Raw genomic sequence first — 20,661 nt, 5'->3', positions numbered from 1 at the left:
AAAGTAGAATCGCAGCCACCGTCGGGCGTTGACACCACCGCTGGGTGGTGTGACCTTCAATGCATTCTTTGTCACATGCTTAAGGGGCACCGCCAAGGGGCGAGAAAAGAATCGCACTCACCGCCGGACGGTGAAACCCACCGCCAGGCGGTGGACTCTTCAGTGGAATCTCTAGAGGACGCTCAAGCGGCAACGCTGAGGGGTGAGATCAAGTGTTGTGCCCACCGCCAGGCGGTGTACTATTGGGCCTAAGCCAAAATTCTGTTATTTTTCTGTGCTATATATAGAGCTAGACGAACCTGAAGGGGTATCTTTGGACAGAAAGTCACAGAAACACTCTCTTCACCCCTTTGAGGCAAATTTTGGATGCAGGAGCTCCAATCTATCAAATCTATGGTTTATCTTTTCATTCTTTCCATTATTTTTGTTTATTTTCACCATGATTATGGTAAACTAAACCTCCATTGTTGTTGGGGACTTGATGTAATCCTTTGAAACTCTCATATATTGAATTGATGCTTTTTTCATAACCTTTTATACATTAATTGTTAGGGTTTTTCCTCCATTATAGTTGCGTGCTTTTGTTTAAGAAATTATTCAATAGCATAATCTTTCATTCTATCTATATGGACACGTATAGTTAGGTCTAGACATGAGGGAATTCTCTTTATAGCAATATTACCTAGACATAGGGATTGAAGGATCAATTGCCTTAAGCTTTTGTGCGAATTATGTAATGCATGAATAATTGCTAGGGAGACTAGACATAGTAAACTAGTAATTAGGAGTAGACTCTATATACCAAGACATTGGGATTAGGGTAAATTAGAAAGTGGCATTAACATTAATGAAAAAGTCAAATTCTTAGATATATGAGAGTGGATTAGGATAAAATCATAAACCCCAACAACATAATTCGTTCATTCATCATTCACCTGCGTTATCTTTTGGTCAATTGATCAAAACCTTTGCATGCATATTTATTTATTTTTTTTTTTTGCATTATAAAACCCTAATTTTCGTTATTCAAGTCTTAAATAATCAACAAATCACACGAAAGTTTAGACCTAAGAGTCCTTTGGGAAACAATACTCGGACTTACTGTTTTATTATTACGATTTGGAACACTTGCCAGAGTGTTAAAACCGATCTCGACATTATGAATCAGACGTGCCACCATGCACGACAGAAAAGGGAGTAGATCCACAACTTCAACATGTGTTAAAAATGCGTAAGAGCTTCGATGACAACGTCACTGATGGCAAGGTGGTCGCTTGGTTAAGAAGATGAATATAAAATAAAGATAATATATCTAACAATGTTTATTGTATTATTTCATGTGTTTTTTTATGGCTAACTCATCCTTGATTGTGTTTGTGTGATGATTGTATATGATAACACTGTCATTGACACGATCCAATTAATACTAATAAACTATAATAACTTCAATATTGTTAAGATAGTAGCCAACAAAATAGAAATGGTAAATTCAACTTTGAGTCGTCTCCTAACAAACACAGAATTGAGTTCTAACAATTTACTTCTTATAAAAACTCAAAATCCAATTAAGAAACTACAACATAATCACCCTAAAGGCTGGGTACTCCATGAAATATAGGATTAATATGAAAAAATAAAAGAAATGGTGGAAAACATGAAAGAAGAGATTGAGAAACCCTTTGGCCATATATAGTTTTTCACTATATTCAACATGAAATTTGAACTAAATTATTTTATGTAAAAATATTTATGTTACCTTTATCATTGCACTCATAACTGAATTGTTATCTAACTTTATATATATATATATATATATATATATATATATTACATATTTATAGAACCTTTTTAGATAACAAAGTTAGAGAACAACTCACGGTAAGAATTGAGCGCTAGACCTACTAGAAATTTTGTATCGAAAGCAATCTACAAAGGTCTAACCAAAATCTTCTCAAGAAATATTTGATTTTCTTTACTTTACAAAATACAATCACTAGTGCAAAAACGTTGTTTAACGTCACCCATAAGACATAGTTTAGAGGGTAGCTCGGCGTATATTAATGGACGGTGGCATTACCGTAAATAAGTTGGTAAACAAAACGTCGGTTTTTAGGGCAAACAACGTCTATGATATAGTAGACGTCTGCTCTGCCCTAAATTGACGTCGAAGGGCCTGAGGTAGGCGAGAAAACAGTCTTATCTACCCTATTGACGTCGATTGTGATGGGGGCTAACGTCTACCTGGCTGCAATTAATGTTCTTCACCTGATTCCCAAGCGGTTAGACGTCACATAGTAAAAAACGGACGTCTATAATGTTATAGACGTCTTTGCTCCCTTAACTTGACGTCAATGGCCTTTATGGATGGCGGGAAGATAGTCAATTTCTGCAATATAGACGTCGGATTTCTGGGGTAGCGACGTCTATGTGTCTGTAATTAATGTTATTCACCAAACTCGCAGGCACTTCGACGTCCGGTAACATAGAGCCGACGTCTAAAATGTTATAGACGTCGGCGCCCCAACACAACCGTCGTCTACTTCCTTGACGGGAAATGAAACGTCAATCCGATCAGCGTCGTAGAAGTCGGCGCCCCATGTGTCCGACGTCTAATGTGCATGTAAAAGGCAAATTAAAAGTTATCTTGGACGTCATCTTAGAGAGATAATCGACGTCTGCTGACTATAGACGTCGGTTTCTGAAGCAACCGACGCCTCATTTCATGTTAAAGAAACCGCAGACTCGTAGTTTCGCGGCATTGCATTCCAATTTCTGATAACATCATCGTCTTCCTCCTCTCCTTTTTCTCTCTTGCAGCATTGCATTCCAGGTGCGTCTTTTTTTATTTACACCGTTTAAACTTTGTTCAGTCCGATTATATTAGTCTTTCATCGATTATCTTCTGGTTCAACTAATTAAAATTGGTTTTCCTTGTGTTGTGTTTTAGTGCAATTTTGTTCCTCTCTTGGGGTAATGTAGTACCACATTCTGCCTTTGCTAGCTGCCTCCTAGAAAAAGTGGCGTCTTTTGGATTTCTTGTGGCGTTTCAACCCAATAACGACCCTGGGTCTTTGCCTAGTTATCGTTTCATTGTAATTTTTTCCTCTTGCGGTTGAAAATGGAACTAAGCAAGAACCCAGGTTCGGCTTTGGGTTGAAATGTCATGAGAAATTCAAAAGACGCAAGCTTTTTTTTGGGGGAAACTAGCAAAGACAGAGTATGCTACTAGGCTATCCAAAGACAGGAACAAAACTGCACTAAAACACAACGACTATGTTAGACGTCGGTTAATGCCTACACCGACGTCTATAGTGACATTAGACGACGGTTAGTGACATGTTTGAAGTCTTTATGTGCTCTTAGATGTCGGTTAATGCTTACTCCGACGTCTATATAGTGCCTTTAGACGTTGGGTTAGGCCTAACTGACGTCTGTATAGACGTCTGTTATATGGAAGTTCGACGTCCCATTAACGTCACCTATAATGACGTCGGTTGTGAAAAAGACGTTAAAAGTCCAAAATAGCAGATGTTTAAAGCCCTTTTGCACTAGTGAATACTTAATCTAACTCCAACAAGTTTTTCAAAATGAATTTTTAAAAAGTCTTGCTTAGTGTGAGATAAGTGTTTCTTTTATAAATATATTCTAAGATAAGTTTAAACTGATTGACAATTACTAATTGTTTTATAGTGTATATTTCAAGAGCTTAAAACATTTTAACATGTTAAAAAATGGTTTTAACAAACTATAATATTGACCTAAAATCAAACAATGATAACTAAACAATTTGAACAAATTAAAAGTTGAATTAATCATTTAATATATTCTTGTAGAACATTTTAACATATTTAATTATACTTTTAGTTTATCAAAACATATTTATCAAAAATGATTTCAAAAAAAGATTTAAACAACTTACATAATACATCAACGCAATTACTATCACGGCTCCATATGGATTCTTCAAACTTTTATATTCTTTGCTTCAAATCCATACACGTGTTGGATTCATCACCTAGAGAATCTTCCCAAGATTAACATTCTCTCCCTAATTTGATGAAAAATAATATCAACTCCAATAATCTTCGACAACCTGCAAATTTCAATCTAGTAGAAATTGTAAGAAACATACATGAGAAATATACACACGTTCATATAGAAAAATAAAGAAATTACACTGAGATACTAACAATAATAGAATACATAATATCTTTATAATGTGGTTATTTTACAAAAGGTTTAAACTCTCATTTTGTCCTCGTATTTGTGTGTCAATCTCAAATGCGTCATTGTTTTTTTTTTGTCTCAATCGAGTCCAAAAACTTGTAAAAATAAGCCAATTAAGCTCTCTCCGTTAAGTTATCACTAACGGTGTTAACAGAGGCTGACTTGGTACACAGATGTATAAATATTATATTACGTGGAATTTGATATTTAAATAAAAAGTGTTTGACATGGCACCAAATTAATTATTTCCTCCCTTCTCCTTCTTCTCTTCACGCGTGAGAGAGAAGCTCTCTCGTTCCTCCTTCGTCGCCTCTTGAGTGAGTCTGGTCACCACGAGCCACGAGCCAAGGCACCACCATTGCTACCGGTCGCCGCCGGTCACAACAAAACTATATCATTTTGAAGCAGTGGGAGAAGAGGTTTGAAAGGAAAGACGGAGTGAGATTTTGGGATTTTCCCTTTCCTATTTTTGCTTGGTGTATTTGGTTGGTCTCCCAACAAGGAATCAACACCTGAGAATCCTGAATTGACCCCATCTTTGCTTCTTCCTAGTTGATCAATTCAATCATTCATTCTAATCAAAATTGAGCTGATGGGTAGTGAAACATTCTCTTCTTTCTCCATCTCTCTTCTTTTGCGCTGAGCTTTCAAAGTTGATGTTTTTCATTAAAATTGAATTTTCCATTTCATCTTCTTTGATAAGAATACTCTAAAACAATAAACTTTATTGGAATTTGAGTTATTGTTGGAAGGCCCTGTCAAGTGTTTAACCTTGTAAACGTTCAGACAAAATGGTCAAAGTTAAAACCTTGCATTAAGTGTGATTATGGTAAAGTAGTATCTTGTGTCTCATTCAACAATTTTCTTTTGCAGGAGGATTGTAGCTTTTATATGATAGAAAGTTCTTTCACTCTCTCGGTGGCCCTCCTCATAAATGTTTGTGTTATTTTTGTAAGTGGTGTTGTGTGCAATTCTTCGAATTTGAATAAAGAAGATCAGATGAGCTGTCAGAATTTTCCAATCAACCCCCTAGGCAATACACATTTCCTTATTCATCTTATGGGTAACATGAACTTATTTTATGGATATGGTCATTTTTATTTGCATTTCTTTCAATTTTCTGTCATTTTCTCTGATGTCCATCATATCTACTGACAAATATTCTGGATATTCACACGACACCTTGTATCCTATAGTAGGTGTTAATTGACAGGAAGCACTGGACAAAATGATGATAAATTGAACAACAATCATTGTAGCCCACCGTTTAAGTACCATAAGGAATGTTGATAACATTGTTGTTATTCATCAAGGAAAAATAGTTGAAAAAGGTAACATAGCATGCAGTAATAGAAGTCTAATTTCTGCCAGACTCAATTTTCAAATGTTTATATATTTTTCCATGATCAGGTTCACATGCCGAACTCACCAATGATCCCAGTGGAGTCCATAGCCAGCTCATTAGACTGCAGGAAATTAAAGGGCCAAAACAAATGATTCATATGACACAGACAAGATAGAAAGTCCAGTGTTTTCTAGTAGACAATTAATTGGACATGGCATGCAAAAGTAAGAATCAGAACTCCACATTTTTTACAGAAAGGGCAGTTCTACCTTCTGCATATCTGTTGATTCTAACAATCACATAAGAAAATATAGCATTAAAATATTTGGCATCAAGCACATCTCAAAAAGTAATATGCAAGCATGCCATGTCCAGTTATATATGGCTGATGATCCTTTCTGATTCTGTGAAATATAGTACCCCAGGAGCTTATCAATTCATGACAGTAAATCACCATCAATTTACTATCACCTGATAGTGGTAATTCTGTTGGTCATGAATTCAATTTCCTAATTCTTTTAGATAAATTTTATGGTTCAATGGAAAAGGAACACTTCAAGAGGGAGGGATTGATTAAATTTGATAGACAAAAAGTAATTTCACAGGAAACCTACACTCTCTGGCAATAAATTAGAAAGGTATCAAAAACAAAATGTTGTATCATGGAATGTATTCGCATTGTGAGTTATGATGATAAACTAATTGCATTAATTCATTATATTTACATATTATTAAAGTTTACTTTCCCCTGTTTTGAAGTTACATACATAAAACAATTTTCAGCTTACTACCCATTTGTTGTAGTAAGTGTCCCTAATGGTCCTTGTGGATAAAAGTGATCTTAGTTTTGTTGTGGTTCACTTACATAATGGCTATTTTGAAGTATTAGTGATCTTTTTCTATTTCTAGATTTTGTATTTCCCCATGAATTCTTTCTTCTTTCAGGGATTTCTTGATTTACTACTAAAGTAATGGATTTGGAATATGTTAGATATCTTTGTCTATTGCGGTCATTGATAGATCAGCCTGGGAAGCTCATAATAATTGCATCCGTAAGATATCATTTCCATCGAATTTTCTTTCAACTTTTCACTTTGGATTATGTTTTTATTGAAGAAAGGCTCGGTGTTAGGTTAGGTCCTCGGAAGCATGGTTTGTGTGAGAACAGTGAAGAGCTTGAACGTATTACCCCATGCCTTGTGCGACCCTCCACACGTGTGTGTGGCGGAAGCGGTGGCATAGAGACGATGGAGGAGCAAGTCACTTTCATCGCTCCTATCTCCGACGACTCCCTCGTTGCCGTCATCAATGACGACTTCTCTGGCCTTGTCTGCGCTCTCTTCCTTAAGGCACGTGGCGTTCGCTCCACCGATACCGTCAATCTCAATCTCTTCTTTCCTTAATCCTAATTTACTTCACCATTTGTTATGTCAAAGCCAAAGGACTTTGTTTTAGGGTATTCACGGTCTTGAAGGAAGATTGGGAACCAGAGTCGTCGATTCACGGTCTCACACTGACCGGACTCGCTCAAGAGGGATTGACGGAGGATAAACGAGATAGCTTCTCTCTCACGTGTAAAGTGGGCAAAAAAAATTAAATTAAGTGTAACCCTTACTCTGCAATTGACAAATCAAAATCAGATTGGAGAAAGAAGATTGGGACTTTGTATTAGTAGAAGTTCATGCAAAAATAAGTGGAACAAAAGTAGTAGACAACGGAATGTAGCAAAAAATTATAGACTTCCAAACCTTGATATAATCATTAAAAATATCCTCTAAACTATATTAGCGCCTTCAAAGATCTTGCATTGAAACAACATGTGTCAATCAAACAAATTTTAACAAATGGGTTAGAAGAAGGAATGAAAGAGCTCTTTTCAAGAACCCAAATACATTGTTTCAACTTCACTTTACGACAGTTTCATTATCTACTTCACTTCTGATATCTGGCAATGTATCCAAATCGGTTCGAACTTCGGCAGCATCCTTGTGGATACGAATATCAGAAGAATCGATGACATCAAGTTCAACTGAATCCAAACTTTCATTAGTAGAGGATGGGTATGATGTTTCATCAGTTTCATTTGTTTGAGTGTCTCTTTCGGACGTTTCATCCTTCGTGGCATCAATATTCTGAGTTTCACTCGTTTCATTGTTACCTTGGGACTTGCCACTATCAAAGTTATCAGATTCAGACCTCTCATTTCTGTAAGGGTTCTCAGTTACATTTGAAGCTGCTAGATTAGATGATTTTCCTGCAACTGCATCTCCATTTTCAGTTTTATCAGAGTCAACCGAAACAATATTATGCAGCTTTTCTTCAGAATGTACACCGTCACTCTAATCTAATCCATCGCGCTTCCATTCGAACAAAAACGATCTTTTTTTTCTCCCACGAACCCTAATCTAAAGCCTCAATCTTTTCTTCCCAATTTTGATAATTTAATTTGTTTTGCCCACCTTGCCCTTAATTAAATTTAATTTTCCCTTTTTACAAAAATTAGAATCTAATTGAGACACCAAATAAGCAGGGGAAGGGACTTACCAAAACATTAAATCTTTTTTTACTTCAAATAATTGCTACGTTCTGAAAATGAAACCTATGTTTTGCACATAAAATTTTAAAAGAATGTGCATTTTCCATAATCTTAATAAGTAAAAGTTAATTTTTTCTAATCTTGATATACAAAGCAAGTTCAGTTGTATCTTTAGACTTTACAATGTTTATTACAAAGTAGAATTCCAAGTGGTTAGATATTGGTATTGAAAAGGACATCAGCAAAAGTTAAGCAGAGTCTTGCCAAAACTTCAATCATTCAACAAGAACATTAAATTATACATATGAAAAAAATTCCAAGTAATTTTAATTTCATAATATTTTTAGATCTCATTGATCACATTGTAGGAAAATCTAATCTTCATAGTTATAACTGGATAGACTTAGTAAAAGTACATGAATCTTTATCTTATGTCTTTAAATGAACCAGTTCCACCTTTTTCTCTTTTCTGCCACACTGCCCGGTACCTTGCACTTACATAATCAATTATTAAAATAATTTAAGTATCATAAGGTACTCAACAGATAGATAACACGTTTCTGCGATTTATTTCGTAGAGGAGAAATTTGGGTGGCGGAAGGGAAAAGGGAAGCGACGATGACTGAGGTGGGAAATTGTCTAGAAGGAAAGAGCTAGATAAAGTAATTAGTAAAAGGACCAAAAAGTTTTGACTTACATAGAGGAATGCGCTATTCCACTTGTAATAAGAAAATCTTTTTCTTTTTTTGTCTGTTGACCGTTTAAAAAATACATATCGATATTTTAAAATTGTAAATACATGTATATACTCCAAAATATTTAAAAATATATATATTATAAATTTTTACATTAAAATTTAAATAAAATTAAAAAATAAAATATAATATAACATAAATTAAATTAAATATAAATTAAAATTTAATTTTAATTAAATTTAACGTCATAAAATATAAATTAATTTTAATTTTAACTAAATTTAATTTAATAAACCATAAATTAAATTTTTATTTTTATTTTGTATAAATAATAAATATCCATAAATACAGATAATATAATTTTTAAAACAAATTTATTTATAAATAAATATTAAAATAGCATGTAGTTATTATCTGTAAATAAGATATTTACAAATAACAATTATCTGTAACGAATTTTATTACATATATCCGCAACACGAATATTTTTAACATCCTGTAAGCATAACACTCAAAGCCAAGACAAACGTGAGAGGAAAACAGTTTTCAACGGGTGCACGCATCAGAAACGCCATCAACTCTGTCCAAGTCTAACGAAATTAAATTACTATATACTAATCAAACACAACAAAATGGCCATCACCACCTTTCTCTTCTCTCAATCTCTAACACCTAATCGCCAAATCCAAACTCTGCAACAAACCTTTCAACTCCACGCAAAGCAGTTCCACAAGGTGAACTTCGAACACCGATTCTCCCTTCTCTCTGTTTCTTCTTTTAATTATACCAATAGTAATAGTTCTTCCTAGCTCATGCGTAACCCCAACATAACCTCGTTGATTCTCGTGAATCGATTTCGGCATTACGTTGTCGTTTTTTAGTTTGCGATTCACGATGCTGTGAATTCGAAGCAATTTTTCGGTTTTAGAATTCTCGATTCTGCCGGTTTTTCCTTTTTCTTTTCTTTATTGAAAATCGTTGTGATTTTAGCTTTTGCCTTAGGTTATAGATATTTTTATCATTGTTGACCTGTGAATGATGGACTTGTTATGTGTGCTTGCTTAGTCAGAAGAGTTTTGTAAGTTGCATTTGGATTTAATTTCACTAATTTGTTCGGTGTTAGCAGCAGATGCACTTAAGTTTTACAGTGCCGTTTGTCTCATGGCTTTACTAATGATTTTTCTGGAAATTAGTGATGTACGTGACCGCTGTGTCTGCTGGAATGTTTTGTTATACAACCAGAATTTGACTATGATTTGGGAATCATTGGAAGGAAATCGTCATAAGTTTGATTTGAGAAAAAATCATATTCAATTAATAATTACTGGGCACCAGAATATATGCTAATGATATTTGTTTTCTTGTGATTATTTACTATTGACATTCAACGGTTATTGTTTCTGGTGCTGTGGTTTTTGCTTTAATTCAATTTAGTCCCATCTTTTTACCTCCATTGTCTATTATTATTTACTTATCTGGATATTGGTGCAAGTAGGCCTGTAATTATGGGAAATACAGAGTCAATATCTGAAGATAATTTTTACCAACATGCCCCTTATTATGCTGGGAGTTCAGTGAATAATAGCTATCATCAGCCATCTACTTATACTGGGAGTTCGGAGAATACTACCTATCATGAATCATCTTATGATGGGGATTATTCGAATACTAGCTATAATCAACTCTCTACTTATGCTAGGAGCTCAGAAAACAGTCGTCAGCATCCCACATATATAGCTGATCATTTCAGCTCATTGGATCAGGTCAGCACTGCTAATTTTCATGGTGAATTTAGAGAGGATATGAAAGATGAATCTAAGCGATATAAGGGTAATCACTATTTATGAACTGGTTTGTCTGTGTCTGCGACGTGTTCCCCTTATATTTCAGGTTGTTTCTGCTCTTAGAGAAGCTGGTCTGGAATCTTCAAATTTAATTCTTGCTATTGACTTCACCAAAAGCAATGAGTGGACAGGTTATTCCTTTGGAATCTGAAATCATTATTATACATGTATGTATGTAGGCGCATATAGGAAAGTCTCACCTTGGTAATTGCAGGCAAGCACTCTTTTCATCGAAAAAGCCTTCATCATATCGGAAACAGTCCTAATCCATATGAGCAAGCTATCTCCATCATTGGTCGTACTTTGTCTTCCTTTGATGAAGACAATCTGATACCATGTTTTGGATTTGGTGATGGTGAGTATCCCTTTTTGACTTTAGACGAATTTTCTGTGTCTTCTCTTCTGTTGATTCCGGATAATTTACTGTTGTAGCTTCTACACATGATCAGAATGTGTTCAGTTTTTATGAAGACAATAGATTTTGTCATGGTTTTGAGGAAGTACTTGGACGCTACAGAGAGATTGTTCCATACTTAAAACTATCAGGTTTGTTTACAATGTTATATTCCCTGCTGACTAGATTTTACAATTTTATTACAAGTATCTGACATTTTTTTGACTTTTAGAGAGAGAGAGAGAAGGGAGGAAAAGCCTTATGATTTATTGTATATGACTAAACATATCATAAGTTTAAAATTTTACTTTCCTCTTCTTTGTTTCAACCTTGAGCTCATTTACATAGTTAGGATAGACATTTAAGACATTATTCACTTTGACATTTTGAGTCATTTCAGTTTTGTCTTTAAAAAGGGTTTCCTCAAATTAAGAAAGAAAAGTTTTATAAAAATATCTTTAATCTTAACTTTTTATGTAAATTGATATTTTTTGACACGGGAGGGAGAAGAGAAACGCGTGTGTGTGTTTTAAATTGCAGTGGCGGTTGTATATTAGAAGAGTTAATTTTAAACATGGATGGACCATTTGGAATCATTTTAAAAAAGATAAAGAATTAAATTGAACCTTTTAATAGATAAGGGACCAAATTGAATAAAACATAAAAGATGAATAGCCATTTGCATAATTTAGCCAAGAGGAAACATTCCCTTGGAGAGAGGACGCGTGTATACAAGGGATTTAACTATTAGACTTCCCTAATTTATAGGTCCAACATCATTTGCCCCTGTAATCGACGCAGCTATTGACATTGTGGAAAGAAACAACGGTCAATATCATGTTCTTGTCATTATTGCTGATGGACAGGTTTTATCAATTTTTTTCCCATTTTATTTGTTTTCATGTTACGATTGAATTGTTTTCCCTACTTCTCTTTGTTTTTCTAGAACGTCCTTTTTTTTTTAAGGTTACCAGAAATCCAGATACACCACATGGAAGGCTTAGTCCACAAGAACAAGCAACCATTAGTTCCATCATTGGTGCAAGGTAGAGCAACTTCTTTTGTAACCTTTTCTTGTTTGTGTATCTGTCCTAAATGTGGGATATTCTGATTATCAGTCACTATCCTCTCTCGATTATATTGGTTGGCGTTGGAGATGGACCATGGGATGAGATGAAGCACTTTGATGATAACATTACTGAGCGAGTATTTGACAACTTTCAGGTAGTTGATAGCACCTGAAAATTCAATATTGTCTCCTTTTATGTTAAAATATCTTTGATAAGTTGGAGTAGATATAAGAAGGATTGGAGTTTGGCACCACATTGATGAAGTTGATAGTACTTCAGCTAATTCTGAAACAAATATCAGAGATCTGTAATAAATTGGATATTAGAGAAAGAAATGCTTTATGAAGTTGTCATCTTGGTCGAGACAGACAATTTGGGGATCTATTGTCATTAAATTAATAAACCACAAGTTTCAATATGACTACCAACAAGTTTAACCAAATGTCTGACATGGAGCGAAAGGTACATGGGATTATAATTGAGATAAACATGTATCATTTTTCACTTATTCGACATTTTAAAATTTCTATCCATACATTCTCTATAAATTTGGCCAGGTTTGAATCAATAGTTTATTTAAGGGGAGGGTAGTGCTTCTTGAAAAAAAGTGCAATTTACATAAATAAAAAAGGAGACACGTCTCCTATATTTTAGCTTGAGCACATTTTAATTCTTAGATTTTGATAGCAACAACCAAACCTTTTCCCACTGGCAGGAATTGGTTATATAGACCAAACAATTTCAGATCAATATTTTACCACTTTTTCCTGTGAACATAAAATATTTGAGCAAGTATTCGGTCACTGAAATTGTTGTATAAACTAATCTTATTCTACAAAGGCTTCCTGACATAAGAAATAAAATTAATAGATTCGATTGCAGTTCCAATTCCAACTAAAAGCTTTTAATTTGATGCTCTATGAATTGTTCAGTGAAAATAATTGGTATGTGAACTGGTGGTGATCAGTTTGAAAGTAAAATGAGTGATTGATAACAAGGGATGGAAATTTTTCATGCTTCATATTTTGAAAAACCATTCTTAATTCCAGTTTCATGGATTTCTTTTTCCCCTTCTTATATTGATGAATGGATTGTCTTATTTGTTTTCCTTTTTTATTCCTTCAGTTTGTGAATTTCACAAAAATCATGTCCGAGAACATTGAAGCATCAAAGAAGGAAGCAGCATTTGCACTTGCTGCCCTTATGGAAATTCCATTTCAGTACCGGGCCGCCCAAAATATACAACTTACTGAGTAAGCCATGAACTCGAGGTATAATAATTCTAGGTTATAGTCTAGGATCTCTGACTTTTAATTTCGTCTAATCCAGTAGAGAATCAGTTCTTCGTCAACATAGAAGGCCTCTCCCTCCACCTAATGAAGTAATAGATCATGATAATGCACGCATGGTTATTCCTCACATGGAAAATTTGGAATCAGTTGAACCATCGGCTCCAGCTGGTATTGAACCAGTATGTTCCTTGCTCTTCCGTCATTAACTTTGTATTGCATAGATTAATGTTGAGATTACTTTACGAGATTAATTAATTTTCATTCTTTCAAGGTATGCCCCATTTGTCTTAACAACCCGAAGGACATGGCTTTTGGATGTGGTCACACAGTAAGTCTGTTTAATAAACCTATTTTGTTTAATGCCAATTTCAACGTGCCCTAGAGTTTTTTTATCTGTATGTAAAGTGGCGAATTAAATTTATTTGCCCTCTATTTATGATGTAGACTTGCAAGGAGTGTGGTTCAACATTATCTTCATGCCCGATGTGCCGGAAGCAAATTACAACTCGCCTGAGATTGTACACTTGAGTGAAGAAGCTTATACCTATGTATATTACCCCATGGATGATACATTAAAATATGATAACCCTTCCTTTCTTACCATTTGAATTCAAGATTGAGATGTACAGAGATTTTGGGTATAAAATTCCTTAACAAAATTCTCATTAAATGTATGAAAAAAAAAACGGATCAAAGTTAAGTTTCAGATTTTGAAACTCTTTGCTTCTAGTTTGAAATCATGTAAATGTTGTAAATTTTCACCGTATGTAGTTTATTGAAACTCTCATAATTTAGGGTAAAAATGTATATATTATTATGCTGAAATTACAAATCCATATATATACAGGGCTAGAAAGCTATTTTAGGAAGTATAATAATAGCTTCTAAAGAAAGAATCTCTATATTTCAGGGATATCCTATTCATACCTTATAACTATAATCTCCTAAATAAGGAAGAAATATAATTAATAGAAGCAAAGACTTTAATAGAAATAATACAGCTAAAAAGATTCTAACACTTTCCTCAAGTTGGTGAATAGGTATTTTCCATTCCCAGCTTGAAAACAATACTTTCGAAGCTGTTACTGTTCAGCCCCTTTGTTAGAATATCTGCAAGGGTGTCTTGTGAAGAGACATATGGAGTACATATTAGACCACTGTCTAATTTTTCTTTGATAAAATGTCTGTCGATCTCGATATGTTTGGTTCTATCATACTGCACTGGATTATGAGTTATGCTAATAACATATTTGTTATCACAATAAAGTCTCATTGATTCATTTGACTTTATTCCTAAGTCTTCCAAGATGATCTTTAACCATAGTAGTTCACATATCCCTTGTGCCATTGTCCTGAATTCTACTTCACCACTAGATCTAACTACCACATTTTGCTTTTTACTCTTCAAAGTCACAAGATGTCCACCAGTGAAAGTGCAATACCCCATAGTTGACCTCCTGTCCACAATTGAGCCTGCATAGTCTGCATTTGTATATGCTTCCACACTTACATTCCCATTTCATTCAAAAAAAATTCTATTGCCTGGGGTTCCCTTCAAATATTGCATAATTCTTACTGCAGCTTGTAAGTGAAGCTCCTCATGTTGGTGCATGAACTGGCTAACAAGGCTTACAGCAAATGCAACATCAAGCCTAGTGTGAGATAAATAAATCAATCTACCAACTAACCTCTAATACATTTCCTTGTCAACTGCAATACCTTCTTCTATATTCCCCAATTTCATGTTTGGATCAATTTGTGTACTCAAAGGCTTGCATGCTGTCTTCCCAGTTTCTTTCAACAAATATGTGATGTATTTTTATTGAGATATAAATATTCCCTTTCTAGAATGGGCCACTTCAATCCCTAAGAAATACTTCAATTTTCCCAAGGTCTTAATTTCAAATTTCTTGGCTAGATGTTGGCCTAATAGCGGTTGCTCCTTTTCATCAACACCTGTTACTATAATATCATCTACATAAACCAATAACACTATAAGTCTGCCTGATTTAGAGTGTTTAATGAACAATGTGTGGTCTCCTTGACTTTGTTTAAAGTCCAGACTTATCATAACTTTAGTAAACCTTCCGAACCACGCTCATGGTGATTGTTTGAACCCATACAATGCCTTTTTTAGCTTGTAAACAGTGTTGGCAGTTGTTTTTCCCTCATATCCAGGGGGTAATTCCATGTAAATCTCCTCTTCAATTTCTCCATGAAGGAAAACGTTTTTAATGTCAAATTGTTGCAAGTTCCAACCATAATAGCTATTAGGGATAATATCACCCTAACTGTATTCATTTTTGCCACTAAGCAAAAGTTTCCATGTAATCAACTCCATAGGTTTGAGTGAATCCCTTAGCCACTAACCATACTTTGTACCTCTCAATAGACCCATCAACCTTATATTTTATAGTATATACCCACTTGTACCCTACTGGGCTTTATCGATTTGGGAGAGCCACCAAATCCCAAGTGTTATTCTTTTCTAATGCGTCCATTTCCATGTCCATAGCTTGTTTCCATTTTTTTATCACTCAATGCCTCCGATAGAGAGGTAGGTGTGGTTATGGTGTTTAGGTTTGTGAGGAAGGCTTTATGAGTATCTGAGAAGTTTTTAAAGGATAGGTAATTAGCTAGAGGGTACAATGGCTTGGTAGTGCATTTCCTAGTCTCTTTCCTAAGGGTAATTGGAATATCTAGGTCCTCATAAAGGGATGTTGGACTGGATTCAGATTCCTGTATAATTGGAAAAACAGAGTTTGATGCATTGGAGATTAAAGGATTAGGGATAGTTACCTCATGTAATGTTGGGTTGGATGGTTGAACATGTACAGATTCTGGAACGGTCTTTGTCTTCCTTGTATAACCAGATTTTTACCAAATCTTACACCAACCCCAATGATAACGGTTTGAAACACCGCTATTTGTTATGCGATTTTGATACTAAAAGCACCCTTTTTCACTTAGGAACTTGCTTGAACTCATGTGTTTTCAATAAATTGTGTGAATAAGAGAGTTGACGTTGATTTTAACAGTTTTCTAACAAATTCCCCTTGTTTTGATAAGAGATTGAAGCAATACTGAAAGAAGAAGTGAAAAGCCAAGAAGATGGAGGTCAAAAAGGGGTCAAAAAGGCACCAAGAAGAGAGGAAACCCGAAGCCCAGGCGACAGGAACGAAAAACAGCGAGTTCCAAATCAACGCTGGTAGCCCGGGCGACGACCCCGACGCCCGGGCGACGGACGCCCGAAGCTTAGGCGTCCAAAACTGACACCCAAGCCCCACATGACCCTCAATTCACGCTTGGGCGAGCTCCGTGCGTCGCTTGAGCGTGATTTCACGTGGATCGGACCCTGATTCTGCTCTGATTTGATTCTTTTGGACCGAGCCGCACTTTGGGACGCGTCTGGCTATTAAGTCCCTGGCAAGTGTACCAGATCCTTATCAAGTAATACAAAATGGGTAAGTCTGAGTATCTTTTCCCAAAGGAATCTTAGGCCTTACTTTTCATGTAAACCAATAGCATAAGACTTGAGAAAAGAATTAGATTTAGGTTTTGTATGCAAAGAACGAAAGTAAACATGCAAATGCAGTGAATCAATTGGCTTGAAAAGACTATGGATGAATGAATTTTTTGGGGTTTACAATTTCATCTTATCCACCCTCTTATATCTACTCTTTTTATCTTCTTAGCTTATTTATCATATTTTCATGCAAACTTTCTTAGTATACCCTAAACCCAATCTCTTGGCGAAAATTTCCTATTACCAATTACTGGCTTGTTATCTCTAGCCTCCTCTAGTACCCAATAATGCATGATAAACAGAAGCAAAATACAATTGATCGTCCTACCCCTATCTCTAGGTGGTATTAGCATAATCAAGGAATTCCCCCCAGTTCATGACATTACCGTACGTCTTCGTATCAATAAAGACAAACTACATTTACCGAATGAGTTAAATGATAAAAGCACTAAGCAAAGGTAAGGAACCCAACAATTGATAAAGATAAGCATATGCAAGGATATAAAGAAGATAGAATTTTGATATAAGAGAGTTTCAAAAGATTACGTTGTTCCCCAACAATATAGGGTTTATTTCACCATGAACATGGTGAATCTAGATAAAAAATAATGAAAGAATGGAAGAATAAACCCTAAATTTGGTAGATTGGAGTCTAAGCATCCAAAGAACCTCCTCCAAAGTGTGTAGAATAGCTCTGGACGTTTCTGCTGGCCAAAAGATTACAATTTGAGTCGCACTGGATCTATTTATAGGCCAAAAAGATAACAGAATCTAAGCCAAATAAAAACAGATAACTACTCAGCGCCTAAGTGAACCGCTCAACTGTTTGCCTCTTTGTCGCGCCATCGCTCAGCGGTCAGTTTTACCGCTGAGCGGTTTGCCTCTAGCCGCTCTGACCGCTCAGCGCTGATTTTGGCCGCTGAGCGGTTCATAGACTCTTTTTTTCTTCCTTTTTCTTCCTCTTTCTTGAGTCTAAGTTTGTCCCAATTCACTTCCTTCTTCAATTCTCATCAAAATCCTGCAAAACAATGCAAAAACAAGCATAATATATCTAAAACCAACTTTTGACTATCACATGACTCAACTAAGTGTTTTACTTGATTTTAAGCTCATTCTAAGCCACAAAGGGTGTGCTTTGATATCATATTTAAGCATGAAAATAACGGTTTTTAGACCGTTATCATTTCTACCCTCTTTGACAACTAACCAATTTGCATCTCCAAGGATCTAAAACTAGCTTGGTCACTTGCATGATTAGACTCATAAACCTTCAGGAATTTTTCAAATCTAGCATTTAAATCTCTGACAACCTCTGTCAAATGATTAACCTCCTGCCACAGGGGTGAAGGTTGTTGCGGCTTGTTATTGAGGAAACTTCCTGATTGCCCAGATGGGTTACTTTGAGATTGTCCAATACTAGGATGGTTTTTCTAACCTTGGCTAGAATTGCCTTGGTTGTAATTTCCTTGCCTAAATTGGAACTGATTCCCCATATAATTAGCTTCTTGTTGTATATTTTCTGGCACAGCATATTGACCATTAATATGATCACCACCACAGAAGTCACAAAGTTGCTGCACTTGGGAGGCATTATGAATCTCCTTTCGAAGTTGTGATAAGATTTTCCTCAAGTTGTCTAGCTTTTGAGTCAGAAGATGATTCTAAGCTAGCGTTGCATCGTCTGCAAGCAAGTGCAAAACTCCTCTCTTCTGAACAGGTGTGCCCCTTTCACTGTAAGTTTCCTGCTCATTAGTAGCCATACTCTCAATCAAGTCATAGGCTTCATCTTCAGTCTTCTGCTTGATATCACCTCGAGCTGAGGCGTCCAACATCATCTTAGACTGCGTGTTCAGACCACCTAGGTAAGCAAGAACTATAGTTGTCTTGTCAAACTCGTGGACTGATGTCTTCCTCAATAGGCTTTTAAACCTATCCCATGCTTGACCAAGAGTCTCTTCCATGCCTTGTTTGAATGATGAGATCTCCAGCCTTCCTTGAGTAACTTTGGACTATGGAAAATATTTATTGACAAACTTAGTTGCCACAGTCTCCCATGTAGTGAATGTTCCTTTAGGAAAGGAATTAAGCCACGTCTTAGCATTGCCTCCCAATGAGAATGGAAACAAGCTAAGCTTTACTCGTTCATCTGGCACACCCGTCATCTTGACAGTGTTGCAAATTTCACTAAACGTTGTCAAATGATCATATGGATTCTCATTTGACAAACCGTGAAACTGGTTGCTTTGCATCAAATGGATAAGCGCTGGATTCATCACCATGTTAGTCGTATGGTCTGTTGGCATGGATATGCTGTTAAAATGGAAAGGGCCAAGAACATTAGATTGATTCGCAAGTGTGCATCTTGGAGGAGGTTGGTCAACTACCATCTCCTCTACTCTTTGTTCTAGTGAAGGTACTAATAATCTGTCAGGAGAAGGAAACAAATCCCTAGATGGGCGTCTGACTCTCCTTCCCTTTGTATCACTCAAGCCTTCAAAAAGAGGTTGCGTATTTTTCTTGCTCCTAGTATGTCTAGTCTCCTGCATGCACAAGAAACACAAACCCTAGTAGCATTTTGTTATATAAAAATAAAAAAATTAAACAAAAAAAAAAATATACAATCAAATCAAATTTGATCAATTTACACTACTAGATAAGTTAAACCACAGTCCCCGACAACGACGCCAAAAACTTTTTAAGTCCCTAGCAAGTGTACCAGATTGTTACCAAGTAATATAAAACGGGTAAGTTCGAGTATCGTTTCCCAAAGGACTCTTAGGCCTTAACTTTCATGTAAACTAATTGCATAAGACTTGAAAAGAAATTAATTTTAGGTTTTGGATGCAAAATGAAAATAAACATGCAAAATGCAAATGAATCAATTGGCTAGGAAAATATATGGATGAATGAAGTTGTTGGGGTTTACAATTTCATCTTATCCACCCTCTTATATCTACTCTTCTTATTTAATTCACTTTATTATCATATTGTCATGCAAACTTTCTTAGTCTACCCTAAATCCAATCTCTTGGCGAAAAGAGCCTATTACCAATTACTGGCTTACTACCTCTAGTCTCCCCTAGTAATTAGCAATGCATTGTAAACAGAAGCAAAATACAATTGAATGTCCTACCCCTATCTCTAGGCAGTATTAGCTTAATCAAGGAATTTCCTACCAGTTCATGACAATACTGTATGTCTCCGTATCAATAAAGACAAACAACATTTACTGAATGAGTTAAACTATAAAAGCAGTAAGCAAAGGTAAGGAACCCAACAATTGATAAAATAAGCATATGCAAGCATATAAAGAAAATAAGAATTTTGATATAAGAGAGTTTCAAAAGATTATATTGTTCCCCAACAAAAAAGGGTTTAGTTCACCACTGACATGGTGAAACTAGATGAAATACAATGAAAGAATGGAAGAATAAACCCTAAATTTGGTGGATTGGAGCTTAAGTATCCAAAGAACCTCCTTCAAGGTGTGTAGAACAACTCTAGACGTCTCTGCCTGCCAAAAGATTACAATTTGAATCACACCGGGGCTATTTAGAGAGCATAAAAGTAACAAAATTTAAGCCCAAGCGCAGTGGACAATCGCTCAGCGTCAAATTTAACCGCTCAGCGACTTCCCCTTAATCGCCCCACCACTCAGCGGTCAATATCACCGCTCAACGGTTTGCCTGTAATCGCTCTGGTCGCTCAGCGTTGGATTTGGCTCTTCTTTTC

General features: G+C 35.6%; 2 protein-coding genes across 3 annotated transcripts; one reads left to right on the top strand and one right to left on the bottom strand.

Moving 5' to 3' along the window:
• Positions 1-7,476: 7,476 nt before the first annotated feature.
• LOC106779643 lies at positions 7,477-9,666 on the bottom strand. The gene is made up of 2 exons (XM_014667798.1): positions 9,484-9,666; positions 7,477-7,911 (listed from the first exon to the last, which is right to left on the bottom strand). The coding sequence occupies exons 1-2, from the start codon at positions 9,664-9,666 to the stop codon at positions 7,477-7,479; spliced, it is 618 nt and encodes a 205-aa protein (XP_014523284.1).
• Positions 9,312-14,164, top strand: LOC106779644 (E3 ubiquitin-protein ligase RGLG3). Of its 2 annotated transcripts, none has more exons than XM_014667800.2 (12): positions 9,312-9,537; positions 10,299-10,566; positions 10,694-10,778; positions 10,862-11,002; positions 11,080-11,193; positions 11,810-11,907; positions 12,008-12,087; positions 12,160-12,265; positions 13,237-13,364; positions 13,444-13,582; positions 13,675-13,731; positions 13,848-14,164. In XM_014667800.2, the coding sequence occupies exons 2-12, from the start codon at positions 10,309-10,311 to the stop codon at positions 13,929-13,931; spliced, it is 1,290 nt and encodes a 429-aa protein (XP_014523286.1). In that variant the 5' UTR covers positions 9,312-9,537; positions 10,299-10,308; the 3' UTR covers positions 13,932-14,164. The 2 variants fall into 2 exon arrangements, with proteins under 2 accessions (XP_014523286.1, XP_014523285.1); XM_014667799.2 differs by having other exon boundaries at positions 13,441-13,582.
• Positions 14,165-20,661: the final 6,497 nt, after the last annotated feature.

The sequence above is a fragment of the Vigna radiata genome, unplaced genomic scaffold, assembly GCF_000741045.1.
Source record: "Vigna radiata var. radiata cultivar VC1973A unplaced genomic scaffold, Vradiata_ver6 scaffold_369, whole genome shotgun sequence".
NCBI classification, from domain to species: Eukaryota; Viridiplantae; Streptophyta; class Magnoliopsida; order Fabales; family Fabaceae; genus Vigna; species Vigna radiata.
Note: the sequence above shows the minus strand (reverse complement) of the source record. Positions and strands in the feature narration are given on the sequence as shown.